The 21,670-nt window shown below is 56.6% G+C and overlaps 2 protein-coding genes across 2 annotated transcripts; both read right to left on the reverse strand.

Annotated features, from left to right (window-relative positions):
- Window positions 1-1,986: 1,986 nt before the first annotated feature.
- Window positions 1,987-3,651, reverse strand: FOXD2 (forkhead box D2). Its single transcript, XM_037404260.1, has one exon. It carries the CDS (start codon window positions 3,486-3,488, stop codon window positions 2,154-2,156), a length of 1,335 nt encoding a protein of 444 aa, XP_037260157.1. The 5' UTR covers window positions 3,489-3,651; the 3' UTR covers window positions 1,987-2,153.
- A 15,538-nt stretch (window positions 3,652-19,189) lies between these two features.
- Window positions 19,190-20,329, reverse strand: FOXE3 (forkhead box E3). The gene has a single exon (XM_037404795.1). It carries the CDS (start codon window positions 20,327-20,329, stop codon window positions 19,190-19,192), a length of 1,140 nt encoding a protein of 379 aa, XP_037260692.1.
- Window positions 20,330-21,670: the final 1,341 nt, after the last annotated feature.

Raw genomic sequence — 21,670 nt, forward strand, 5'->3', positions numbered from 1 at the left:
GTGAAGGCGAGATGTGAGACCGCTCGCTGCGGGGAGGCGGCACGTTCAGGAACAACATCAACAAACTGCGCGGAGGTTCGAGGTGGCACAGACAGGGGCAGAGGAGGGGGGAATAAAAAAAAGGGGGGGCGGGGGGAGAGAAAAGAAAGGCCGACACACACACCCCTCCCCCGGCGCACACCGCCCGGCTCCTGCCCCAGCCCCGGCGGGCCCCGCACAAAGCCCCGCTCGCCCGGGGACCGGCTCCGTCCCCGGCTCCCTGCCTCGTACGTCTCAGCTTTTTTCTTTTTCTCCTTCTCCTCCAGCCGGCTGCAGGGGCAGAAAGGCCTCGATTCTTTAGATCAGGGACCCTGCCAACAAACAAACCAAAGAGCCACGTTTGGTCCCTGAAATAAATTTGGGGGGAGGGGGGGAGTTTGGAGGAGAAGGGAGCGCTTAAAGATGTTTATTTACTTTGTAAGTTGTTGCAAAATTTCGGCGGAGATCAAGTTTCATTCGGTCATTCAAATGCTGCAGGCCCAAGGGGGACGTGTGTGCGGGGGGGGGGGGGGGGGGAACCCTCCAACTTATTTTCTCATGTGTCAACTTTTCCAAACAAAATAAAAGAAGGCGGAGGGGTGGAGTGGGGGGAAGAGAAGGGAGAATCTTTCTCCCGGCCCCCACCTCCCTCTCCCTGGAAACAGGCAGAGGGTTTTTTGGGGGGCCGCACACCAAAAAGCAAACAAAGAATAATAATAATAATTTAAAAATATTAACAAAAAAAATAGTAATTCCGGGGGGGTCCTTTCCCTTGCCGGCCCGTGGACCCAAAGCGGGCCCCCCCCCCTCGCTCGGCCGGTTTGCCAGCCGCCGCCGGCGGGGGGGCGGCGCGGAGCAGCCCCGCGCAGGCTGCGCGCCCGGCCGCGGAGGGGAGGGCGCAGCCCCGTGGGCCCCGGGCGGCGAAGCTCCGCGGCCGGCCGAGCGCCGCCAGCCCCGTGGTGGGTGGCAGCCACTCGCTTCCCCGAGGCCCGAGCGGGGCTCACGGCTCTCAGCGTGACAAAGGACATCGCAAAGAACGATTTGGATTATTATGATTTTTTTTTAACCAGGTCACAAACATTTATTAATTTACACCAACGGTGGACAAAATTCTGTTGCCTTTTCCACATCAAATTATTCACAGATTCTCTCAATAAAATAGATATGACGGATGCACAACCAGTGAAGAGTTAACTGGACTCCGCTCATTAGCTCCCGAATAATCTATATACAAATAATTACCAATACACCAAAAAACCCACGCACGGAGGGGGTGGGAAAACGGGGATAAAAAAAAAAATAGTAAGGGAATTCTCCAAAGTTCCTGGCGGATCGAATTTTCTTTTAAACGTGCATTTGAATGTCTCATTGAAAAAAAAAAAAAAAAAGAAAAGAAAAAAAGAAAAAGGAAAAAAAATAAACCGCAGTCCTGAGTTTCACCGACTTTTCTTCTTCTTCAAAATAAAGAAACCCTAAACAGTGCCTTTTAAAACCAAACCCGAAGCTTCAAAGAAACTAAAAATAAGATCGAACCGTTAAAACATTTTCTTTGAGAGCAAGGGAGAGACAGACACACATGGTAAAAGCGCCCGGGAGAGAGATTTGCAGGGACGCAAAAGGGCTCGCTGCGACCGGGGGGGCTGCAGCTCCCCTGGTCACTTCCCAAGGCGATTTGGAGGACCCCGGCGGAAAACCCGCACCTCTCAAAGGAAACATTTCCGACCCTAAGACTGTTCCTTTCTTAACTCCCCCCCCCCCGCCCCTCACCCCCCGCAAGACGTTGCGTGTTCAACCAGCCCAGGTCCCAGCTTCTGTTACGGCCACTTTATAAATACGCTTTGGCCCTTGCGGGATGAATTCGTGTTATTCTTTCCCCCCTCCCGCCCTTCCGATTTATTTTTTTTTTCTCCCGAGCAAACAGATCTGGATGCCACAGAGCCTGGAAATAAAGTAAAAATTAAGAAGAAAAAAAAAGAAGAGAGAGAGGAAATATTTCCTACCTTAAGACACAACAGGAGGTGATGGGGGGACGGGGAGAGGGAAGGGGAGCAGTTTCGGAGGAGGGGGGAGAGCTGGGAAGGGGCCGTTTGCTTCGCGACTCTCCCCCCCCCCCCCCCCCCCCCCCCCAGCACACTTTAAAAATGACAGCTGCTCAGAGTTGTGATTTTACTGGAAAAGTTCTGGGCCGGCTGCAGGAGCGGCTCGTGTGCCAGGCTGACCTGGGGCTGTGCCGGGGCCAAGGCGGGGCTGAGCACGGCCAGGACCTGCGCCGGGGGGCCCGCCTGGCCGGCGGGGTAGGGCGCGGCGGGCGCGGCGCTGGGGTTGGTGCTGGGCGGCGGGGGCACGGCCCCCCCGATGATGTTGTCTATGGAAAAAGAGGGCCGGGAGGGGTGGTTGGTGCTGCCGCCGCCGCCGCCGGCGGGCGTGGGGTCCGGCTTGAGGGTCTGGAGGAGGGCGGCGGGCAGGGCGGTGGGGCTCAGCTGGGGGTGGTAGAAGGACTTCCTGCAGTTCAGCTCACCGCCCAGGAAGGAGGGCAGCCCCGAGGCGGCGGAGAAGACGGAGGCGGCGGCGGGAGGCGGCGGAGCCGGTAACGGGCAGTGCGGCGCCGGGAAGGGGAAGGCACCCGCGGCGCCGCCGCCTCCGCCGCCGGGGTGGTGGTGGTGGTGGTGGGGGGGGTAGCCCTGGAGCTGCAGGCCGTAGTTGTAGCCGTAGGGTCCGTAGGCGAAGCCGGGCAGGAAGGCGGCGGGGTCGGTGGCCCCGGCCCGCAGCAGCAGCTCGGGGTGCGGCGGGTGCAGCTGCTGCTGCCGCTTGAAGCGCTTCCTCCGGCGCAGGAAGCTCCCGTTGTCGAACATGTCGGCGGACTCGGGGTCCAGCGTCCAGTAGTTGCCCTTGCCCGGGTTGCCGGGCTCCCGGGGGATCTTGACGAAGCAGTCGTTGAGGGAGAGGTTGTGGCGGATGCTGTTCTGCCAGGCGGGGAACTTCTCCCGGTAGTAGGGGAAGCGCCCGCTGATGAACTCGCAGATCTCGCTCAGCGTCAGCCGCTTCTTGGGGCTCTGTAGGATGGCCATGGTGATGAGGGCGATGTAGGAGTAGGGCGGCTTCACCAGCGGGTTCTTCCCCCCCGCGCCGCCGCCGCCGCCGCCGCCCGCGGGCGCCTTCTCCCCGGGCGCGGCGCCGCGGGCGCACGCCGGCTCCGAGCCGCCGGCGGGGGAGAGCCGCTCCGGGGACCCCCCCATGCGCGCCTTGGCGGCCCCGCTCCGCCGCAGGGCGAGCCCCAACGGATCGCCGCCGTCCTCCTCGTCCTCCTCGTCGTCGTCCTCCTCCTCCTCGTCCTCGCTGTACTTGCCCCCATCCTGGGGCGGGCCCACCACGTCGATATCCGCGTCCTCCACCTCGGAGAGCGGCTCTTCCTCCGGGGAGCGCTCGGACATGATCCCGCAGCCGCCGCCGCCGCTGCTGCCCAAAGTCATTGTTGTGCGGCCGGGGCGGCCGGGGCCGGGCTCCCCCCCCCACCTAGCGGCGGCTCCCGGGATGGGCCCGGGGCCGTGCCGGAGGGCTGCGGCCGCCGCTGGGACTCCGCGCCCCGGCGCCGCCGCTCCGCGCCCCGCTCGCCGCCGCCGCTGCTGGCGGGGCCGCGGCGGGACTGCGGGGTGGTGGCTGCGGAGGGAGGGGCGGCGGAGGGGGCGCGGGGCGGGGGCGGAGGGACGGGACGCCCGGAGGCTGGGCAGGGAGCTTGCAAGAAGCGATAATAAATAATAGTAATAATGATAATAAAAGGAGAGAGAGAGAAAAGGGGGGGAAAAAACGGGGGGGAGGAAAAAAATATAGCGGGGGGTGCGGCGGCTCCTTGGCTGGGCTGGGGGGAGAGAGGGAGGGAGGGAGGGAGGGAGGGAGGGGGAGGGAGGGGCGGGGGAAGAGGGAGGGGGGAGGGCAGAAGTTGGGAAGGCGGCTCCCCCCTCCCCACCCCCCCCGAGCTGGGACCCGGTGGAAACGCTCCCACTCTGCGCCTCCTGCCAGCGCTCCCCAGGCCTTTATACGGCCGCCCCGGCATCACGTGGCGCCCGCCGCAGCCCCCGCGGGGCACGGCGAGGGGCTGCTCGGCCCGGCCCGGGTCCCCGGGGACGCGGCCCCCGCCCCCGGCGGGGATGCTTTCGAGGAAAGGCGCTGCCCGCTCCCCCGGCGCTCGGATGCCCCCGGCTACGCCTGGAGCCCGTTGCTGCGGGAGGGGGCGGCAGCGCTGGATAACACCCCTCCTCCGCCCCAAGCGTCCCGCGGTGCCGGTGGCTCGAAGAGCCCAATTCCTGCGGGATGCGACGACCGCCTCTCTCTGCCCGGGGGCCGCGGAGGGTCCTGTCTCCCCCCCTGGGGGCTGCGCACCCCGGGGCTAGGGGCTGAGCTGCCGCCCTCGCCGGCGGGGACCCTCACTCCGCCAGGGCCTAGCCCTTGGCACCCTTGAGGGGTCGTGTGAATCTGGGAATCCCCGCTCCCCTTCTCCACGCACTCACGTCACCGACACGTCACCGAGCCCGGAGCACCCTGCCTGGAAACTCACCTCCCCCGAGGGCTCCCGCGGGCCCGCACCCGCGGAAAGGATGCTGCCGCCCGGCAGGTGCGGGAGGCGAGGAACAACGCTCTGGCAAGCCTCCCCCCACGCGAGAAATAACCAAAGCGAAGGCTACGCGTGTCCGCAGGGTGCTAGGACAGCACCCGAGTCCCACATACCCGCCCAACGGGGCTGGCCCGGCCGGGTACCACTTTCTGATGTGGCCCACCCGCAGCCCGGCCAGGCCCCGAGCACCCTCTGGGACAGGGAACCTCCTCCGGCCTCGGTCCCTGCTGTCCACCGCTCTCTTGCCATTGGTCCCCTCGAGGTGCAGCATCCCCCGACGGCTGGCAGGGAGGAGATGCTGGGCAGCGGGCACCCACCTTGCCGCTGGCTGCAGCCGAAGCGGGAGGATTTCCCTGTAACCAGAAGCACCCCAGGCCCCCCGGAGCCACGGCGGTGTCCCCGCGGGTGGCAGAGCCCGCTGCCCCGCCTGCGGCTGCCCCTTCCCAGGGCAAGGCCGGGACGGCCACCCCGGCGCAGGACGGGGGACACGGCCACGGCTGCAGCCGCCAGCCCCACGCCCCGTGGGTGGCTGTGGCAGCCGGTTGTCCCTGTGCCTGCCGCGGACACGCCGAGCCACACTCGCACGGGTGGGGTTTTTTTTCCTGTTAGAGGCTCTGCAGATAGCCTCTTTCCCGGGGGAGGATGCTTGGGGAGGGAGGAAGGGGAAGGTTTCCTCCAAGGGGATGCCAGGGGGAGATCTACCCTCCACCACCACCCACCCCCCCCCCCCCACACACACACCAGGGCAGCGTTCAGCAGTGTGAGAATCCGCGGTGATGAATTGCCAGTCGCTGCCGTTAACAGGTGCGAGCATTTGGTGATAAAATCTCCAGCACTAATACCGGGGAGCCGGGCCAAACAGCTGCGCGGCCCCGCTTCCAAATGCCGGTCACAATTACTCAAGCCCTAACGACTCGGTGCACAGGCTCGCCGAGCTCGGGGGGACCCCGAGAAGCGGGCAGGAACGGGCAGGAGCGGGCAGGAGCGGACGGCGCTTCGCCTGCGCGTCTGCGGCTGAAGCGGCTGTCACGGAGCCGGAGCCTCTGCGCGGGTTCGGTCGCATCCTCCTTCCTCGCCGCCAACGCTGCGATCGGGGAGGATTTCTCGACATGAGGGGGAAAAATAGACATGCTGAGGGTTGTTCGGGAAGGTGGGAAGTCTATCCCGCGGGCGTGTGTCAGGGCTGGGGGAGCTTTCCTGAGCCCTTTCACTTTTATACTCCTCCGATGCCAATAACCTGCGTTTGCAACACATAACGCTTACCTCCCTCTCATATGTGTGTATATATATATTCTGCTATATATATTTATATTCATATATTTTTCTATTTTTTTCATATATAATATTAGCTAACACGGATAAATGCTTCGGAGACGCCGCATCTTTCCTACCGACTTTGTTTAAACTCTCCGTTCATCAGCCCCGCGGAAAGGCGATGGGAAGAACAAATGGAAGAGAGCGGGGAGGGGAAAGACCCGAGCCGCTTTCCATTTTTATTAAGTAAAATAATAGTTATGCCTCCCCTACATAAACGAAAGTGTCATAAAAAATTCCGAAGCAGCTGCCAGAGATTTCGACCACACACACAACGGGGCGATTGAATTTCCACTTGGTGCATTTCATGGCAGCGAGGAACGGCCGGGAGCTGCGCCTTGTGCCTGTGCAGGGCGGCGAAGGGGAGGGCAGGGGGGCAGCCAAGTGCCGCGCTGCGAGCGGCCGAGGGCAACGGGCACGGCCGGGGGATGCTCCGCGCCCCTCCGCGCCCCCGCGGAGCCCGGCCGCAGGACGGCTGCCTCCCTATCGCCCTGCCTGGAGGCTGATCCCGTACGGCTCCAAGTGAAACAGATGTGGGTGTCTGCTGCCCGGACCCCCCCCCGGCCCCGGCCCCGGCCCCGGCTGCCGGCTCTCCCCCTGCCTGGAAGGGCGGGCAGCCCGCCGGAGAAGTCCCGGCAACGGGGGCTCCGGTGGAGCCGTTGGCCGCTGTACTCGTGGGCATCGGGACCCCGACGAGCCCGGAAATGTGGAGGGAGGAGGCGAGAAGGGTCGATCTGAGGCGCCTGGCTGTTGATGGGATGCGGCTGGTGCCTCGTCCCGCTCCGCCCGGACCTCCCCCTTCAGCATCGCGCATCCAGAGCCGCCGCAGCTCGAGAAACATAGTGTCCCGATCAGCCACCATCGACACGGTTCCTGCCTCGTGCAAGGCAAAATACCGTCCCCGTTTAAGTCGGGAACGACCCAAAAGGAAACAACAGTGAGTGAGTCCCTGTCCCTGCATCTACGAGCGGCTCCTGTGCGCCCAGCCAGTATTAGCCTCGGCTTGGCCATGCACGACCGGCTGCAGAAACAAATCAAAACGAGAAAAAGTACCTCAACTACACCCGTCCAGAAATGATTTAGAAAAGGGAAACCCTGAAGTGAAACAAACCCGGCGGTGGGGTCCCGCACGCGTGTGCGCACCGACGTGCTGCCGGCAGCCACGCGCGGAGCGAGCGCTGAGTTATGATCCCGGGTTTGTGCGCCGGGGTGAGAACTGATGCGGTCTCCCGAAAGAGAAACTCTATCGATCTATCCGAAAAGATTGCCTTGTCATCGTCCCACTGTTCCCAGGCGTGCAGGGCTAGGAGGGAAGCATTTTTCCTTGGGCGGATTTAAAATTTTTCTGCTCTCCTCTCTGAAGCATTCCCTTACAAGCAGCCTCCCTTCCCATCTCCCGTTTTAACCCGACTCTGCTTTACATTTCACGTTCAATTCCGGTATCAAACGTGCGAGGGGCTGAGAGCTGGCGGGGTGGGGAAGAGTCTCCAAAAAGTGTCAAAATTAGGGGCGGAGGGGGGAGAAGGCCATCAACCGATCAGGATTTTTTTTTTTTTTCCTCCTCCTTTAAACTGACTTTGTCTGTCCTGCCTGCCTTGATGAGGCGTTTGGTCCAGGGGTGTTGGGTCGGCGTTTTGATGCCCTGCAAATGGCTTTAGCAGGTGGATCCCCGGCCGAGGTTTCCCCCCCCCCCGGGTCTCCCGGTGCCCCCGCCCGGGCAGCTCCGTGGGAGCGGGTGGGAGCCCCTGCAAGCTGCCAAACGGCAACAACCACCAGGCATTATTTTTTTTCCACCGGGAAAAGCTCATTCCCCCGCTTGTCTGCCGAGACCGCTATCTGCCATTATTTGGGGGGGTGCAGGAGAGGGCGGGGACACCAACCCCGGAGCACCGCGGGGTGCGATCGCTGCTTCTGCCGTGGCACTGACCATGTCCTCGCCTAAGGGAGGTGGTCCTGGCCGGAGCATCCCCCGGCGCTGGGGTTTACCGGGGGCAAAGCCCGCATCGGGCCCTGCAGCATTTCCCTGCGCTGCCTTGGGCAGTGCGGGGGGTTCAGCTCCAGCCCCGCCCACGTTGCTCCCAGATCCTTCCAGATGATCTGTTGGTTTTGCGATACATAATCGTTCTTGTTTCCTTTGCCAGGCAGCATCTAAATTCGTTTATTCTTATGAGAACTGCATCGACATGTCCCCCAAGGCTCAGTGATGGATTTTTCTGTATTACCTCGTTATCAAGCTTGGCTGACCTCTAACTTCTCTGAAAACATGAACAAGACAGACCTGCTGCTGCCTGGGCTGCCCCAGGGGGCTCTTTTTCCACTTATGTGATTTCCTTTGATATTATTTCTCTCCTTTCCATATCCAAGGCTCAGACCTTCACTGCTCCCTGCAGTTCAACCTTTTTTCCAGCCCCGTAGCGCCAGCTCCCAGCTTGCAAAGATCAGTTTGCAGCCTGCACACCAAGAGATCCCAGTGCAGGGAGGTAAGTGGGAATGGTGATGCCAGACAGTGGGAGATGCATGGAATTCCCAGTTTGGAAACCACTGGAGCCAAGTGCCTGTATCCATCCCCACAGCACTCAGATGTTGGACAGCTCGTCTGTTGACTTGCATTTTCAATTGCAGGTGTCTCCAAATCCACACCAAAAAAGGCCTGGATTTCAAGGGAGGCTTTTCTCAGGCACCCCATATGCAGGGCTGAACCCCCATGAACCTCTGGAGAACAAGTCTCCCTGTCTTCCCTGCTCTTCAGACAAATGGGAAGCTTCTCTCCCCCCCCCCCCCCCCCCATACCCACGCATTTATTTAGGTGCTGTCATCTGACTTTAGGACCTTGGTTTTGGACTGGCAGTTCAAAACCTTTGACTGCTGCTCTCTATTCATAACTGATCCCATCCCACATGAATTTGAAGCCCACCAGGCAAGCTCATACACAGCTTAACACTCAACTGATTAACTCTGGCTCAGTATAAGCTTTTTTTTTCATCCTGTTCTTCAGCAGTCTGACATGAAAAGAGATGGATACGCGCGCACACACACACACTTACATGGCTTAGAGGAACACAGTGATTTGGAGCCATAAACCACCAGGTGCACTTTTGAGACTCACCAAAGCCAGCTCTCCTGGTTGCCATAAAAAACACATTAGCCAAAGGCCGATGCATGTGGAAGGCAATTACGCTCTGGCACATGGCAATGTGTATAGAACAGCCTGGTAACTGTGCCTACCACACAAGGAAAAATATCCCTGTGAAAACAAGCCTGCTAAATCACTTCATTCTTCCCTGAATCCCCTGAAAATAAAAGAGAAGATTTTTTTTTTTTTGGGGGGGGGGGGAAGATCTATGTGGGAAGGAATCAGATTTTCCAGAAGCGGGTGTACCAGTGCAAGAACCTAAATAAATGGCCAGATTCACGAGGACGTAGGAACTTGTGATGAGGTTTCCAAGTCCAGGTTTTCCATATTAGCTTCTGCTCATGCCAAATGTGCCCGGGAATTCCCTGCTGGTCAGTTCTCTGCATTCAGCTGTTCAGCAGCCTGAGTGCCCACCTCACCAGAAATGCCAGCTGAGGACCCTCAGCTTGGGGGCCAGAAGCAATACAGAGAGAGGGCCTTCAAAGGAGAAAATTACAGAGAAGGTGGAAAATTACTGCAACACAGCTTGACCGGGACAAAAAGTGGTTTACTCCTTTTAATTTTTTTCTGCATGCGGTAAATGCCTGGGGATAGCAGTCTTTGCATCTGTAAGTATCCAGTGATCTCCAGCTGGGCATCAGGTTGGGGTGAATCTGCTGTATCCTTGTGAAAAATCAGCCCTGCACATACATGCTGATACCTACAGATCTGCCTTGCAAACAGGTTCATAGATATGCTTTGCATCTTGTAATCAAATAAGACTATGCTTCAGTCAGCTGGAGACTGGGATGTTGCTACTGCATAGGAATACAGCACTGGGCTCCTTTTCTCTGTTCCCATCTTGGTAAGGAGCTGAATAAACAGAGGGAAAAAGTTTGCAATCCAAAATATGGGGAGGGAGGTGCATGCATGCATGCAGAGAAGCAGGGGCAGAGCCTTAACCCTTAACCCTGTCCTGTTTATCTAGCGAAGAACAGGCAGGTAGAAAAAATGGCAAACCAGGCATCACATAGTCTGGAGCTCAATCTGCATGGGTGGGTGAATCTCAGCTCTGCTGCCCTGCACGTGTACAGCTGTGGCTGCCGCTTCCTCCACTGCATCTCCACCAGGTCACAGCTTCACCCCCCAGCCCAGCTCCAGCACCTCCACACCCCAGCAGATCCTTCCTTCAGGTTCAGGACCCAAAGTTAGTCCCTGCTTTGCACACTGGGGTACACAGCTCTGGGACATCCCAGGCCGACTTTGTGCCAGCATCAGTGTGCCTGCAAGGGACCATTCTCTATAAAATAGGTGCTCTGCAGTGAGCAGCAGGTAAAAGGGACACACGAGAAACCCGTCCTCAGCATCTCCTGACCAGTGTGAACTTCTCCTGCCCCTTTCTTTAAATCACCAGAAGAAACCGCTGCCCCAAGCTTCACAGATGCAAGAGAGGGAAAGCCTATCAACACACAGATTAAAATTAATCCAGCCACTCTAGGGGTGTTGAAGCTTCACGTACACACACATCCCCCCTTCTTTCACTTACTGCAGGTGAGCCTCTGCTTATTCTTGCTGGGAAGAGGAAGCTGCATCACTCAGATGGAAGAAACAACACCAAAGACTGCTGGAGGAAAGGCTGGTGTTTCACATCTGGCTTTATGTTACTTGGAAAAACCTGATTTCTGCAGGATGGATACTCAGCATCACCCAGCTAACTCGATCCCACCGATGCCCATTATGAAATGCCTTTTTCTTATTACCACTTTCCAGGCTTTTATATAGTCTACATGTTGAGCATTAAAATTATGTTATAAGAGATTGTGAGGTATTTGAATTAGTTATCTGCTCCCTGAAAATACATTGCTGGGGTCCTGCGGGGGAAGCAGATGGGTGGGCTTCCATCCCAGTGCAGAGATAAGCATGCCATCTAGAGGAAATCCCCTTCACTGCCAGGCCCGGCAGCTGAAAATTATCCAATAAAGCATAATTAACCTCTGGCTTCAGAGAAAATCCTCCGTCTGTGCCCTGCTGCTCTGGGCTGCTGCACAGGCATGTCACAGGCCAGTGACGCACCAAGGCACTGGGGCAGCTTGCGAAGGTCCCAAGTGCTTCAGGGCCATCCTAGCCCGTGCTGGCACATGCTGACCTGTCCCTTTCCCATAGGTGATGTCAACTGCCCAGCCCCCACCCTGGTACGGATGCTGTGGTTGGGTATAAAGGAGAAGAAGACAGTGTAGGTGTTTCCATAGCCCATGGTCTCTACCATGTCTGTCTCTGGGAAAGGTAAGGAGGCTGCACATATTGCAGGATAAGAAGGCTGTATATATCGTGAAATGCCCTTGAGTGCTGCTAGCAGCAGTCCTGGACCTATGGGTGCCACTGCCCGAGCCATAGGTGAGGGCCCAGGTGCATGAACAGAGGCAGTGGCAGGGTCACCTTCTCCACCAGCAGCTCCCACCCTGTGGAGCACAGCCCTGAAGAACCCCTGTGGAGCTGATACGGATGTGCAGAGTAGAGCCCAGCAGTGGGGCTGGGGGTCTGGCCTCCTGTGGGGCAGATCCACATGTCCACTCATTTTTTCTAAGGAAAACTTCCCTTCCTGGCTGACTTCCCAGGCTGGACTGCTCTCATACACTGCTGCTATCATGGGCACCCTCATCCAAACTTCTAGGCATGGTTGTAGGTCTGGGACATGCGATGTGGGAGCATGTGGGACAGCAGGTACCGTAAGTCTCGTACCCTCCTGTAGTCAGAGTCAGCCCACTGAAACCCTCAGGATCTGTATCCCACACCTTCCACTTTTTCTCTTTTTACCGCTACCAGTAAATAGCACACTTGCAGTCACCAACACAAGACTGTTGTCCCACTAATAAAAACAAACTCCTTCAGCCCTAAAGATAATTGAAAAACAGTGGTCTAGGTCCAAGCAGAGGGACAAGTGCTACTGCCCAGCAGGTAGCTGCCTTGTAAAAACAGGAAGGCTTGCAAAAGGAAAAACTTCAGAGATGGAGAAAGAGCAGGGAAGATCTCACATGAGAGAAACCTTATTCTACAGAAAAAGCAGGTGCATGCTTAAGCAAAGAACATTTGGAGAGGAGCTGCTATTGCATTGATTTGCTCATATTCTGCAGGACTTTTTTTAATCTTTTCTTCGCTTTTTTAAAATGAAGATTATTCCTGCTTTTCTCACCATTTCAGAACCCCTCCAGGGTGCTCCTATTTGGTGCTCCCAGGCAAGGCTGAACCCAGCAACACCCGCAGCACCTTTTTGTTTTTATCAGTGATCTTATTTCCATTTTGCACCCTCCTCACCTTCTTCTCCCCAACACCTGTGGGGCCTGACTCCTAACCCATGTCTCGGAGATGCTGCTCTCACCATCCACGCGGTTGTTGTTCCCCCTGCTCCATGGCAGGGAGGGAAGGCACAGATATCCCTGTAGCTCATCGCAGGCGCTTGCCACTCACATGGAGTGAAAGGCTTCGTGGCATCACCCAAGGAGCCTGTGTGCTTTATAGGTCTCTTATTTCCTGTCATTACCAAGAAGAGCCTAGCTGTAATAAAAATCTGGGCTCCGATCCTACAAACACTTATGCCTGAGCTTAATTCTAAGCACGTGAGCCGTCAAAGGGGACTATTCATGTGCTTAAAATTTAAGCATGTGCTTAAGCGTCTGTAGGCCTGGAGTCTGTCAGAGCGGGGATTTGTGCCTTAAGCCCATATTCTGGGTCATTATCCTTTTCATGTCTTCTCTGGCATCTCAGAAGATGCTTCAAAGGGGAATTTTCAAGTTCTTCAATAAACTTTGCCTTCCCGAGCAGCCTGGATTCTTGCCTATTCTGTGGGGCAATTCTCTTCTGTTGCCTCCCCTCCCCCTGTTAGCGATAATCCTGTGCTATTTCATGCTTGGCCAGACAATTAAGCCCTCTTGCTGCTTGGCTCTGTCTTTGTTATGTATAATTGTTCCAAATAATTAGCCACTATTGCATGCTATTCTGAAACTACTTTGTATTGCAATTATACTTAGAGGGTGAGCATCAGCTCGGGGAGAATCCAAGCAGCAGACAGCCTGGAAAGAAAGGGCTTCGAGCTGGGGGACGATGGATACGCGCTTAAACCAACACTGTGGAAAACCTAACAATAAGTAACCAGCGAGGAGTAAATGTTGCTTGGAGAAGGTCTGCGGCTGGTGGGGTCTGGGCGGCAGAGCTGAGGGCGGGCTGCAGGGCCTTGGTCAGGGTGTCACCTGGCTGCCACCTCGTGGGTGCTGGCTACAGTGCAGGAGGCAAAACCATACTGTCACTTCCACGGTGACTTGGAGGGAGCATCTTAGCCAAAGGGCCAGTTTTGTCATCTCTGTACAATGCAGGGAACCCGCAGCTGTGCTGGGACGTGTTTGGGGTCTGGCAGGGAAACGTTCCCTAATCGTGCCTTTGGAATGGCAAAACTCGTGCTTTCTTGAGCGTAAAGACTCCAAATAATGAGATCAGTTCAGCAGCCTCCTGTTTTCCCAGCAGCAAACACATTTCTTTTGTGGACAAGTACTGGAAGGGACGCTCAGAGAAGTTACAGCTCCATCTAAGCATCTTTTTGAAACCAAAAATAATGTGGCACAGCAGAGCCCCCCTAGCATTACCCAGTCTCTTGCCTTTCAAGCACAGAACATCTGAAAAGGATGTAACCAAGACCTGAGTTGGCCTGACCTGCAGTGGTGAATTAAGTCCTCTGCTGAAGATCTGCTGGGCAAAAACCCAGGATGGCCAGCGACAGTGTGTTTAGACAGTTCTGTGCTTTTTGAGATCCATTTTCTCCAGCCAGGTTAGGACACTTGAAGACTCCTGAAAATGGATCTACAGGCTGGGTTTGGCTCCCCACACTCAGTTAGCCGAAGGAGTTTTAAAACAGAGTAGAGATGTGTGTGGTACAGATGGAAAGCATCCAAAATGTCTGAGGCAGCTGGGCCCATTCTCTGCAGATGTGGATCTTCCTTTGACTCAGCAGAGCCAACACAAATGGAAAACGAACTTTTCCCAAGCATGTACGTAAGTGGATGAGGTACATCCTTCCTGCGTGCAGCACCCTGAGATGCCATGAGCCAGGGCTGCTTGTTGGCATTGGATGGCACAGCTGATTCAATGCATGCATAAACCCAACTGTTGCAGTGTAACCACTTCAGCAGTCCCACTACAAAAACCATTAAATGAATGGATCTTGGATGCTCTCCCAAGAGCTGTTACACTGCCAATGCTCAGCCTCTGCCACTTTGCTGCCTAACCACAGCCTTGCTTCTTAGGTGCTGTAAGTCAGGCCAGCTCCCAGCTCTGCCATTCACGTACACCTCACAGCACCTTTCAAACACAGTCAGGCTGCCAACAAGGCTCACCGTCGGACTGTCTCTGTCTGCCTGTCCGCGCCCCGCCCCCCGCTTTGATCAAGGGCCCAGATTCTTGCTGTGCTTCCACTTGATTCCCTGTTTTCACTCTAGGGAGAAGAGCTGCAGGGGGACAGGAGCACCATCAGCCCTGCATCTTGTCCTCAGCGATGGTCTGCAGCAGATGCTTAGGAAAAGGGTAAAAGAGGGTATAGCCAGAGAAATCCTCTCCGAAATCTTCCCACAGCCAGTAACTGGCGTTTTAGGAATTTTGCAGCCTGAGGGTTGCATCCAGCCCACTGTGTTTAATACCGACCCTCCCTGAACGAGCCTGACGCTGTTGGCATCTCGGCCGGTCCCCACGCCTGCGCCACGTCCTGCCCCCGGCGGCCGGGATGCTGCGGTGTGAGCCCCGCCGGGTCCCCGGGCCCGTGGCGGGGGCCGGGAGCGGCTTCCCAGGGCTATCCACTGGAGGTCAGTGTTGGCCTGAGCACGGCAGCTGTCACCCCAGCTGTCACCCCCGGCCACCGCGCCCTGGCCCCCCCCGCGGGGCGTTACACCCGGGGGGTGAAGTGCCGGAGGGCAGGGCAGCGTTGCTTGGCTCCGTTCAAACACGGCGGCTCCATCACCTGCTCCTGCCCGAATATGAAGGATCCCAATATAAAGGACCCAAATATAACGTAGCTGGGGTGGTGACAGAGCCCCGACACCCTGAGATGTAGCTCAGAGCTTGGGCAGTGCTGACTCCCAGATGCTAATTTTTTAAAAAAATTCACTATCAGGTGGCAAAGCCAATCTCAGCTGGTCCCACTGTACCCACTGCCCACCTCCCCATTGCCAGCTGACTTTACTGACTCAATCTTGACCTCAGAAAGACACCACTGACTGTCTTCAAGCCTTCAAGCTTTGCAAAGAGCAAAGCACTGTGTAGAATAAAAGCTGGTTATGGTGTAAGATTTCCAACGCTGGGACTGCCAGTAGGCAGCTGGCAGCATCCAGGCAAAATCTAACACTACCAGAGGGACTGACAAGTTCTTCAGGAAATGTACTTTGGCTAAAATTTCAGCTAATGCTATGTTTGTTTGCACCACAATGGAAAACACTATTTATAGCTTGGGAATATCAGCTGGAAAGCGCATTTCTTACAGCTTGTTTTAACCTGTTGGGGAAGAAGCACAGAGGTGGGACAAGCACAAAACATGCAAAACGCTGTCATATGCAGACAAAAGTGGCAGCTTGGTTGGTCCTCCCTGGGCAGCCACTATTTCCCAGAGAAAAATAAGCATCTTTTCCAAGGTGGCAGTTCATTTTGGTTATTTGTTTCTGAACGTGCAGCCTGAGCGATCTGAATTCAGTCTGATTTGCAAAGGACTGTTCCCGGAGCAGTCAGACCGTCTTGGCGATAGGCCAGATCACCACCCATATCTCTTTGGTGCTCAGGATTAACTCCAGCCCCCTCTGCCTTTCACGGGTTTGAGACTGGGCTCTTCCCACCGTGGGATGTCCAGAGCACCCCTTGCCATCACCCTGAAGGATGATGTTCATTCCACAGCCTCAGAGAGCAAAGAAAGTTCTGCCCCTGGCTTTTGTGTGACCAAGATTGAGATAGTTATGACTGTCATTACTTAATATTCCCTAAACTCCCTAAATAAAGAAGGGAGGATTTCAAAGGAGACTTGGTTTCACAACTGAAATCTGGGTGATAATTACTCCTGTTTCATTCAAATCCCTCTTATTCACTAAACAGGGACATCCAAAAGACACTAAAACAGATGAAGGGCTCAGGTATAAACTTTACAAAGCTTAAAACTACTCTGTCCCAGCAAGGTTCATCCTTTACATGACATTTTAATCCTACTCATTTGCTAGATTCACCCTAACTGTAAACAAAGCTTTGAAATGAAATCTTAAAAGCCTGGTTGCAATACATTAAGTTAACCAAGAAGACACTCTTAAGGCATTACTTTAATGACAATCACAATAGAAGTTGCCAGAGGTTTATATGTGTGAGGATTATTATCTAGAGAAAAAAGAAGAAAAGGGGACTGTTCCCCACGCTTTCCAGCTTGCTTGGCAGCGTGAGGCCGGTGGTGAGGGTGGTTTATTGCTGCTTGCAGAGGGCTCTGGGCTGGGGCTGTCTGGCAGACAGGGAGATACAGGGCCCTGGGAGGGCGTGCAACTAAACACTGCACACCAGGATTTGTCCCGACACACCAGGATGGGGTTGCCCGCTCTCTCCGAGCCAGGTTTTCAGGGATCCATTCCACTTTGGTGACTCTTGCTTCATGACAGAGCCCCTTGGCTGAAGAGACCTACCTCTTACACAGACACAAGGGCTGGGTCTCCTGCAGCTGCCCCCCACCCAGACATCTGGAGTTGGGTGCTGCTTTCCAGAGAGCCCCGTGACAGGAGGGCATAGGTGGCTGGGGGACAGGAGCAAGCCACAGCCCAGCCCTTCAGACACCCCAAGCCCCACTGGCTCCACCAGCACTTGAGTTAACACCCAGAAACACCAGGAACTTGGAAAGCCCTTTCAAGTTCTGGCTCCCAGCTCCTGCAGGGCTCCAGGGTGGCTGGGGAGGAGCAGGCTCAGCCTAGTCTGAGATGTCCTGGCTCAGCCACCTCTTCCTGGTGCATCCCACCCAGGCAGAACCACAGCATCTCCTGCCCACCTCCTCCACCCAACGCTGTTTTCCTTTCATTCCGGGACTTGGTTCTTCCCTACCTCAGCAACCCTCCTGCTCATGGTGCAAACCCAGCAGAGTCCCAGCCTGGCACCCACTGATGCTGGGGGGAAGGTGGCAGACCCAGAGTTTTTGGTGCATCTCTGGCTCTGACCCCCTGGATACTTAGGCAAGCCTTGAAAAGTGCTTTTGCTTACAAAACATTACAGGGTCAGGTCCTGGGAATGACTGAAAGCTGTGACAAGCATCCTTTCTACCGACTGTCCTTGCAAGTAATTATTTCAGCATCCCCCCAGTTCATCTATGCAGACAGTATATTACAGACAGGAATGGCACTTTGCAAACTTTAGTTAGAAGATCTCTGCCTATAGGTATCTTCTGTAGAGAGCCAGAGTATTTTAAAGCATAAGTTTTTTCACAATGTCCTTTCTGAGCAGGGCTATCGCTAAGGGAAAAGCACAGAAGCTGCTGCTGGGACTAGTGTGAAAGCTGAAAATCTGAAGCTGGAGGGACCAGAAAGGATGCTCAAAGCCCAGCAGCTCAGCAAAGGCAGCAGACCAGAGCTAGGCCAGTTTTTAGAGATAGATAAAGCCCCGATTTTAAGGAGGCCAAGAGGAAAGAAGCATTTTCTTCCCTCCCCTCTCATACCAACCCCACCCTCAGTTTCTATGGAGCACACGGGATGAAAGAATGAAAAGCCACAAGCTCCCAAGCTGTGGGCAAAAGCTGACTCCTTGGGTACCTGCCTTATACCCAGCTTTTGGTTATGACCAGCAGCTGGGGAATGAGATGCTCAGTTTTGCACCAAATCTCAACTGACATCCAACTCTTCCTTAAGCAGAGGAAAGGTGCAACAGGAACTAGGAGAAACTGCTCTGCTTCAGAGGACACACTCAAAAAACAGGAGAGAAATCCTATCTTGTCACTTTTACCTGGAGGATGTTTAAATTAAAAGCTAAATCCGGGGCTGGGGAATTCTGCCTTCAGACCTGGTGAGACGCTCTGGCTGGCAGTCCTGTAAATAAAGAGCAGCAGCCTGGCCAGTGAACAGGATGGAATTTTAATGGATTTTGTTGCTAGAAAGAAAAGCTACGATTTCCTAATCTGATGTGCTAAATCTGAATTTCACCTGCAAGGGATTCCGAGAAGAGAAGACACATTCCCTGCTGTGCAAATGGAAACCTTCTAGTCTAGTAAGAGCTGTGTGGACAAACCTTGCAGGTGATGGAGAGCTTATTTCAGCTTTGCATAGGTCAGCATTGGTTAGTTACCATTCACTTTTTAAAAAAACTTAATAAAATAGACAGCTTTAGAAAGTGTCACTAAAAATGTAAGACATGGCAGTGTCACACAGCAACACAAGTCTGTCTCCCACCAGTTACAAGACTGATAATTTCTTCTCGCCAAGGTCTGGCCAGAGCCAGAGGAACAGCAGCACTGCACATGTTGGAAGGAAAAGCTTTATTTTAAAAAAGTCCTTTCTAACAATAAAAGTTATTTTTAAAAATAGTAAAAAGAAGTAGGCAGGGTGGTTGGAGTTTTTTTTCCTACAGGGGAAGGAAATGATAAACATCTTAAATATTCTTTTAAAATCCAGTGAATTGGTTTAGCGTTTGTTGTTGGAGTTTTTTTGATAACTTTCATTCCAGTTACATAGAAGGCACCCAGGGAAGAGAGGAGAAAGCTCATTTGTGAGACAATTCCTGCATGTTACACCACATACCCATCTCCTGGTTGTGCACCGCCTCACCCCGTGGGGGATGCCCTGCCACAGAGGGCATCCCTGGGGTCGGGCTGTGTGGAATGGACATACCCCAGGTGCAGCAAGCCCTGCCAGGCAGATGCAGCCAGAGAGCACCTTCTCCAGGAGAGGATGGAGCGGAAAATAGCTAACCTTGCCTCCAGTTAAAAATAAGCTGAGAAAGAGAGGAGTTAGGTCACCCCGCAGGTGTGTGTCTGAACACAGCCAGAGGCCGGGGACCCCCGACACCACCCCAGTCAATTCCCACAGCGGGGAGAAGTCCGTGTGTCCATAAATGTTCATGGGAGCCTGGGGGTGTCCAGCCAAGCCCCCCTGGCCCCATCACATGTACCGCTCCAGGCCGGCGGGGAAATTGGGCTGCCTCATGTAGGCATTGCTGGAGCCAAACTGGCCGAGGGGTGATGTGGAGAGCCCCAGGAGCTGCTCACCGTGCTCAGCGCAGGCAGGGGGCCGCATGGCCGGCAGGGCCAGTCTGTTGGGAGCCCCGTAGAGCTGTGGGCTGCCGGGTGAGTAGCTGCCCTGTGCCACGGGCAGGTGCGGGGGTGAGGTGGCATAGGGGTAAGCCAGGGTGTTGGGGCCAGCTCGGCCCAGCAAGCCAGGGCTTACGGGCTGCGCCTGGAAGCAGGGAGGCTCGGAGCTACCAGCGGAGCAGGAGGGAGCCAGCTCGGCCCCAGGCAAGCCCAGCGATGGGTGGCCCAGCTCAGCGGGCGGCGAGGGCTGCAGGGCCTGCTGCCCGCTGATGAGGCTGTCGATGCTGAACATCCTGGGATGCTGTGTTGGCGGTGCTGCCCCAGCTGCATAGGGGTGGAAGACGGTGCTGGAAAGCTGGGGGCCATAACCAGGCGAGCAGAGGGCATTGGGGTAGGGTGCTGTTGGTGCTGCGGGGCGGCCGGCGGGCGGGGGCGTGAAGGCGCTGGAGTTTTGCATGTAGCCGGGGTAGGTGGTGATGTCGGTGCGCTTGAAGCGCTTCCTCCGGCGCAGGAAGCTCCCGTTGTCGAACATGTCCTCTGCGGCCGGGTCCAGCGTCCAGTAGTTGCCCTTGCCGGGATGGCCGGGCTCCCGGGGGATCTTGACGAAGCAGTCGTTGAGGGTGAGGTTGTGGCGGATGCTGTTCTGCCACTTCTTGGGGTTCTCCCGGTAGAAGGGGAAGCGCTCGGTGATGAACTTGTAGATGCCCCCCAAGGTGAGCTTCCTCTCGGCCGCGTTGGCGATGGCCATGGCGATGAGGGCGATGTAGGAGTAGGGGGGTTTGCCCCGCTGCACCGGCCGCTTCCTCCGGCGGCCCCCGGCGGGGGGCGGCGGCTCCTCGGGGGGCGGCGGCGGGGGAGGGGGGCTGCCCCCACCGCCCCGCGGCTCCGGCTTCACCGGCGGCGCCTGGCCGGCGGGCGGAGACCCCCGGGGTGGCCCGGGGGAGCCGGGGCTGGCCGCGGCAGCGGGGCTGGGCGCCGGCAGCGTGCACATGCCTCGCAGGCAGGGGAAGCCGGCCGCGTTCATATACAGCCCTCGCCTTCCTCCTCCTCGGAGGATGGGGCGGGGGGGCGGCGGGAGAAAGACCCCCCCGGAGGGGAGGGGAAGGGGGGAGAGGGAGGGGAAGGGGAGGGGGGCAGGCGCCGCCGCAGCTCCCGGCGATGGGGAGCTCGGTCCCGAGCCGCTTTGCAATATATAGGGCGGCCGCCCCCCCGGAGGGGCGTGCGGGGCCCAGCCCGCCCCAGCCCCTCTCCCCCGGCGGGAGGGGGAAGGCCCCTGGGGAGGGGTCCTGTCTCCCACGCTAAATCCCCCAGCCTCTGCCCAGGGCTCCATTCCGCAGCCATGCCCCCGAGCGGTCCCTCCCCCGGGGGTCCCGGGTGCCAGCGCGGCGGCCGGCTCCGCTGCCGGCCCTTCCCCGCGGGCCCGGCTTGCTCTTGAGCTGGTGTTTCCTCCCGGGAGAGAAACCGAACAAAACGAGCCCCGGCGGCCGGACCGGGGCGGCTTTGGTGCCGCAGCCGGCCCCAGCAGCAGCACAGGTAACCTCCCGCCGGGACCCCCCCTCGGCTGCATTTCGTTGGCTTTTTTCCCCTGGGAAAAGCGCTCACAAGCGGCCCCAGACGCAGCGGCGGCAAAGCCGGGCGTTTCTCCTGAAAACCTAGCCTCTGGGGTTAGTTACTGCGCAGCCCGGTGAGATCTTCTGGCTAAGGAAATCCTGGGAAAAGTTTTTTCTTCTTTTGCCCTGAGGGAAAGGAAAATGCTGAGCAGAGCTCGAGGCTGCCTGCTGGTACCCGCTGCAGGGTGGGCGAGGGGTGGCATCTGGGGGGAAGCGGGGGTCTCTGTATCGCTGCAGAGGGACTGAGCCCATGGCTGAAGCTGAAGGAAGGCACCGGATTTAGAAAGCCCTGCCAGGTTTCAGGGAAAACCTGTCCAGATGTCATCCTGCGCTCCAGGTCGGCTGGGTGGAACCGCAGCCCCCCATCCATGTCACATGCCCACACCAGTGCTGGGGGGCTGCTGGCTGCTTTGTTGGCACCAAAAAAACGGGGCTTTCACACCATCCTCACCCACTGCTGCTGAGCATCACCTCTAAGCCAGATGCTCACCTAGGGAGAGCCCAGCCCGGCACAGGTAAGGGAGCCACTGCATAAGGGTGGGCTGGATAAGCTGGGAGGGCTTTTACAGCCAGATCACTGTAGTTACATGTCTTATGTCCTGAGAAGACAGCTGGAAATGTCTACACCATTTAACACAGTGGCAGACCCCTCCGTATGTCCAGCATGGAGTAAAAATCGCAGCCTTCAACTTTTAAGCGGATTGAAAGCATCTCCAACAGTG

The sequence above is a fragment of the Falco rusticolus genome, chromosome 11 (assembly GCF_015220075.1).
Source record: "Falco rusticolus isolate bFalRus1 chromosome 11, bFalRus1.pri, whole genome shotgun sequence".
Classification (NCBI taxonomy): Eukaryota; Metazoa; Chordata; class Aves; order Falconiformes; family Falconidae; genus Falco; species Falco rusticolus.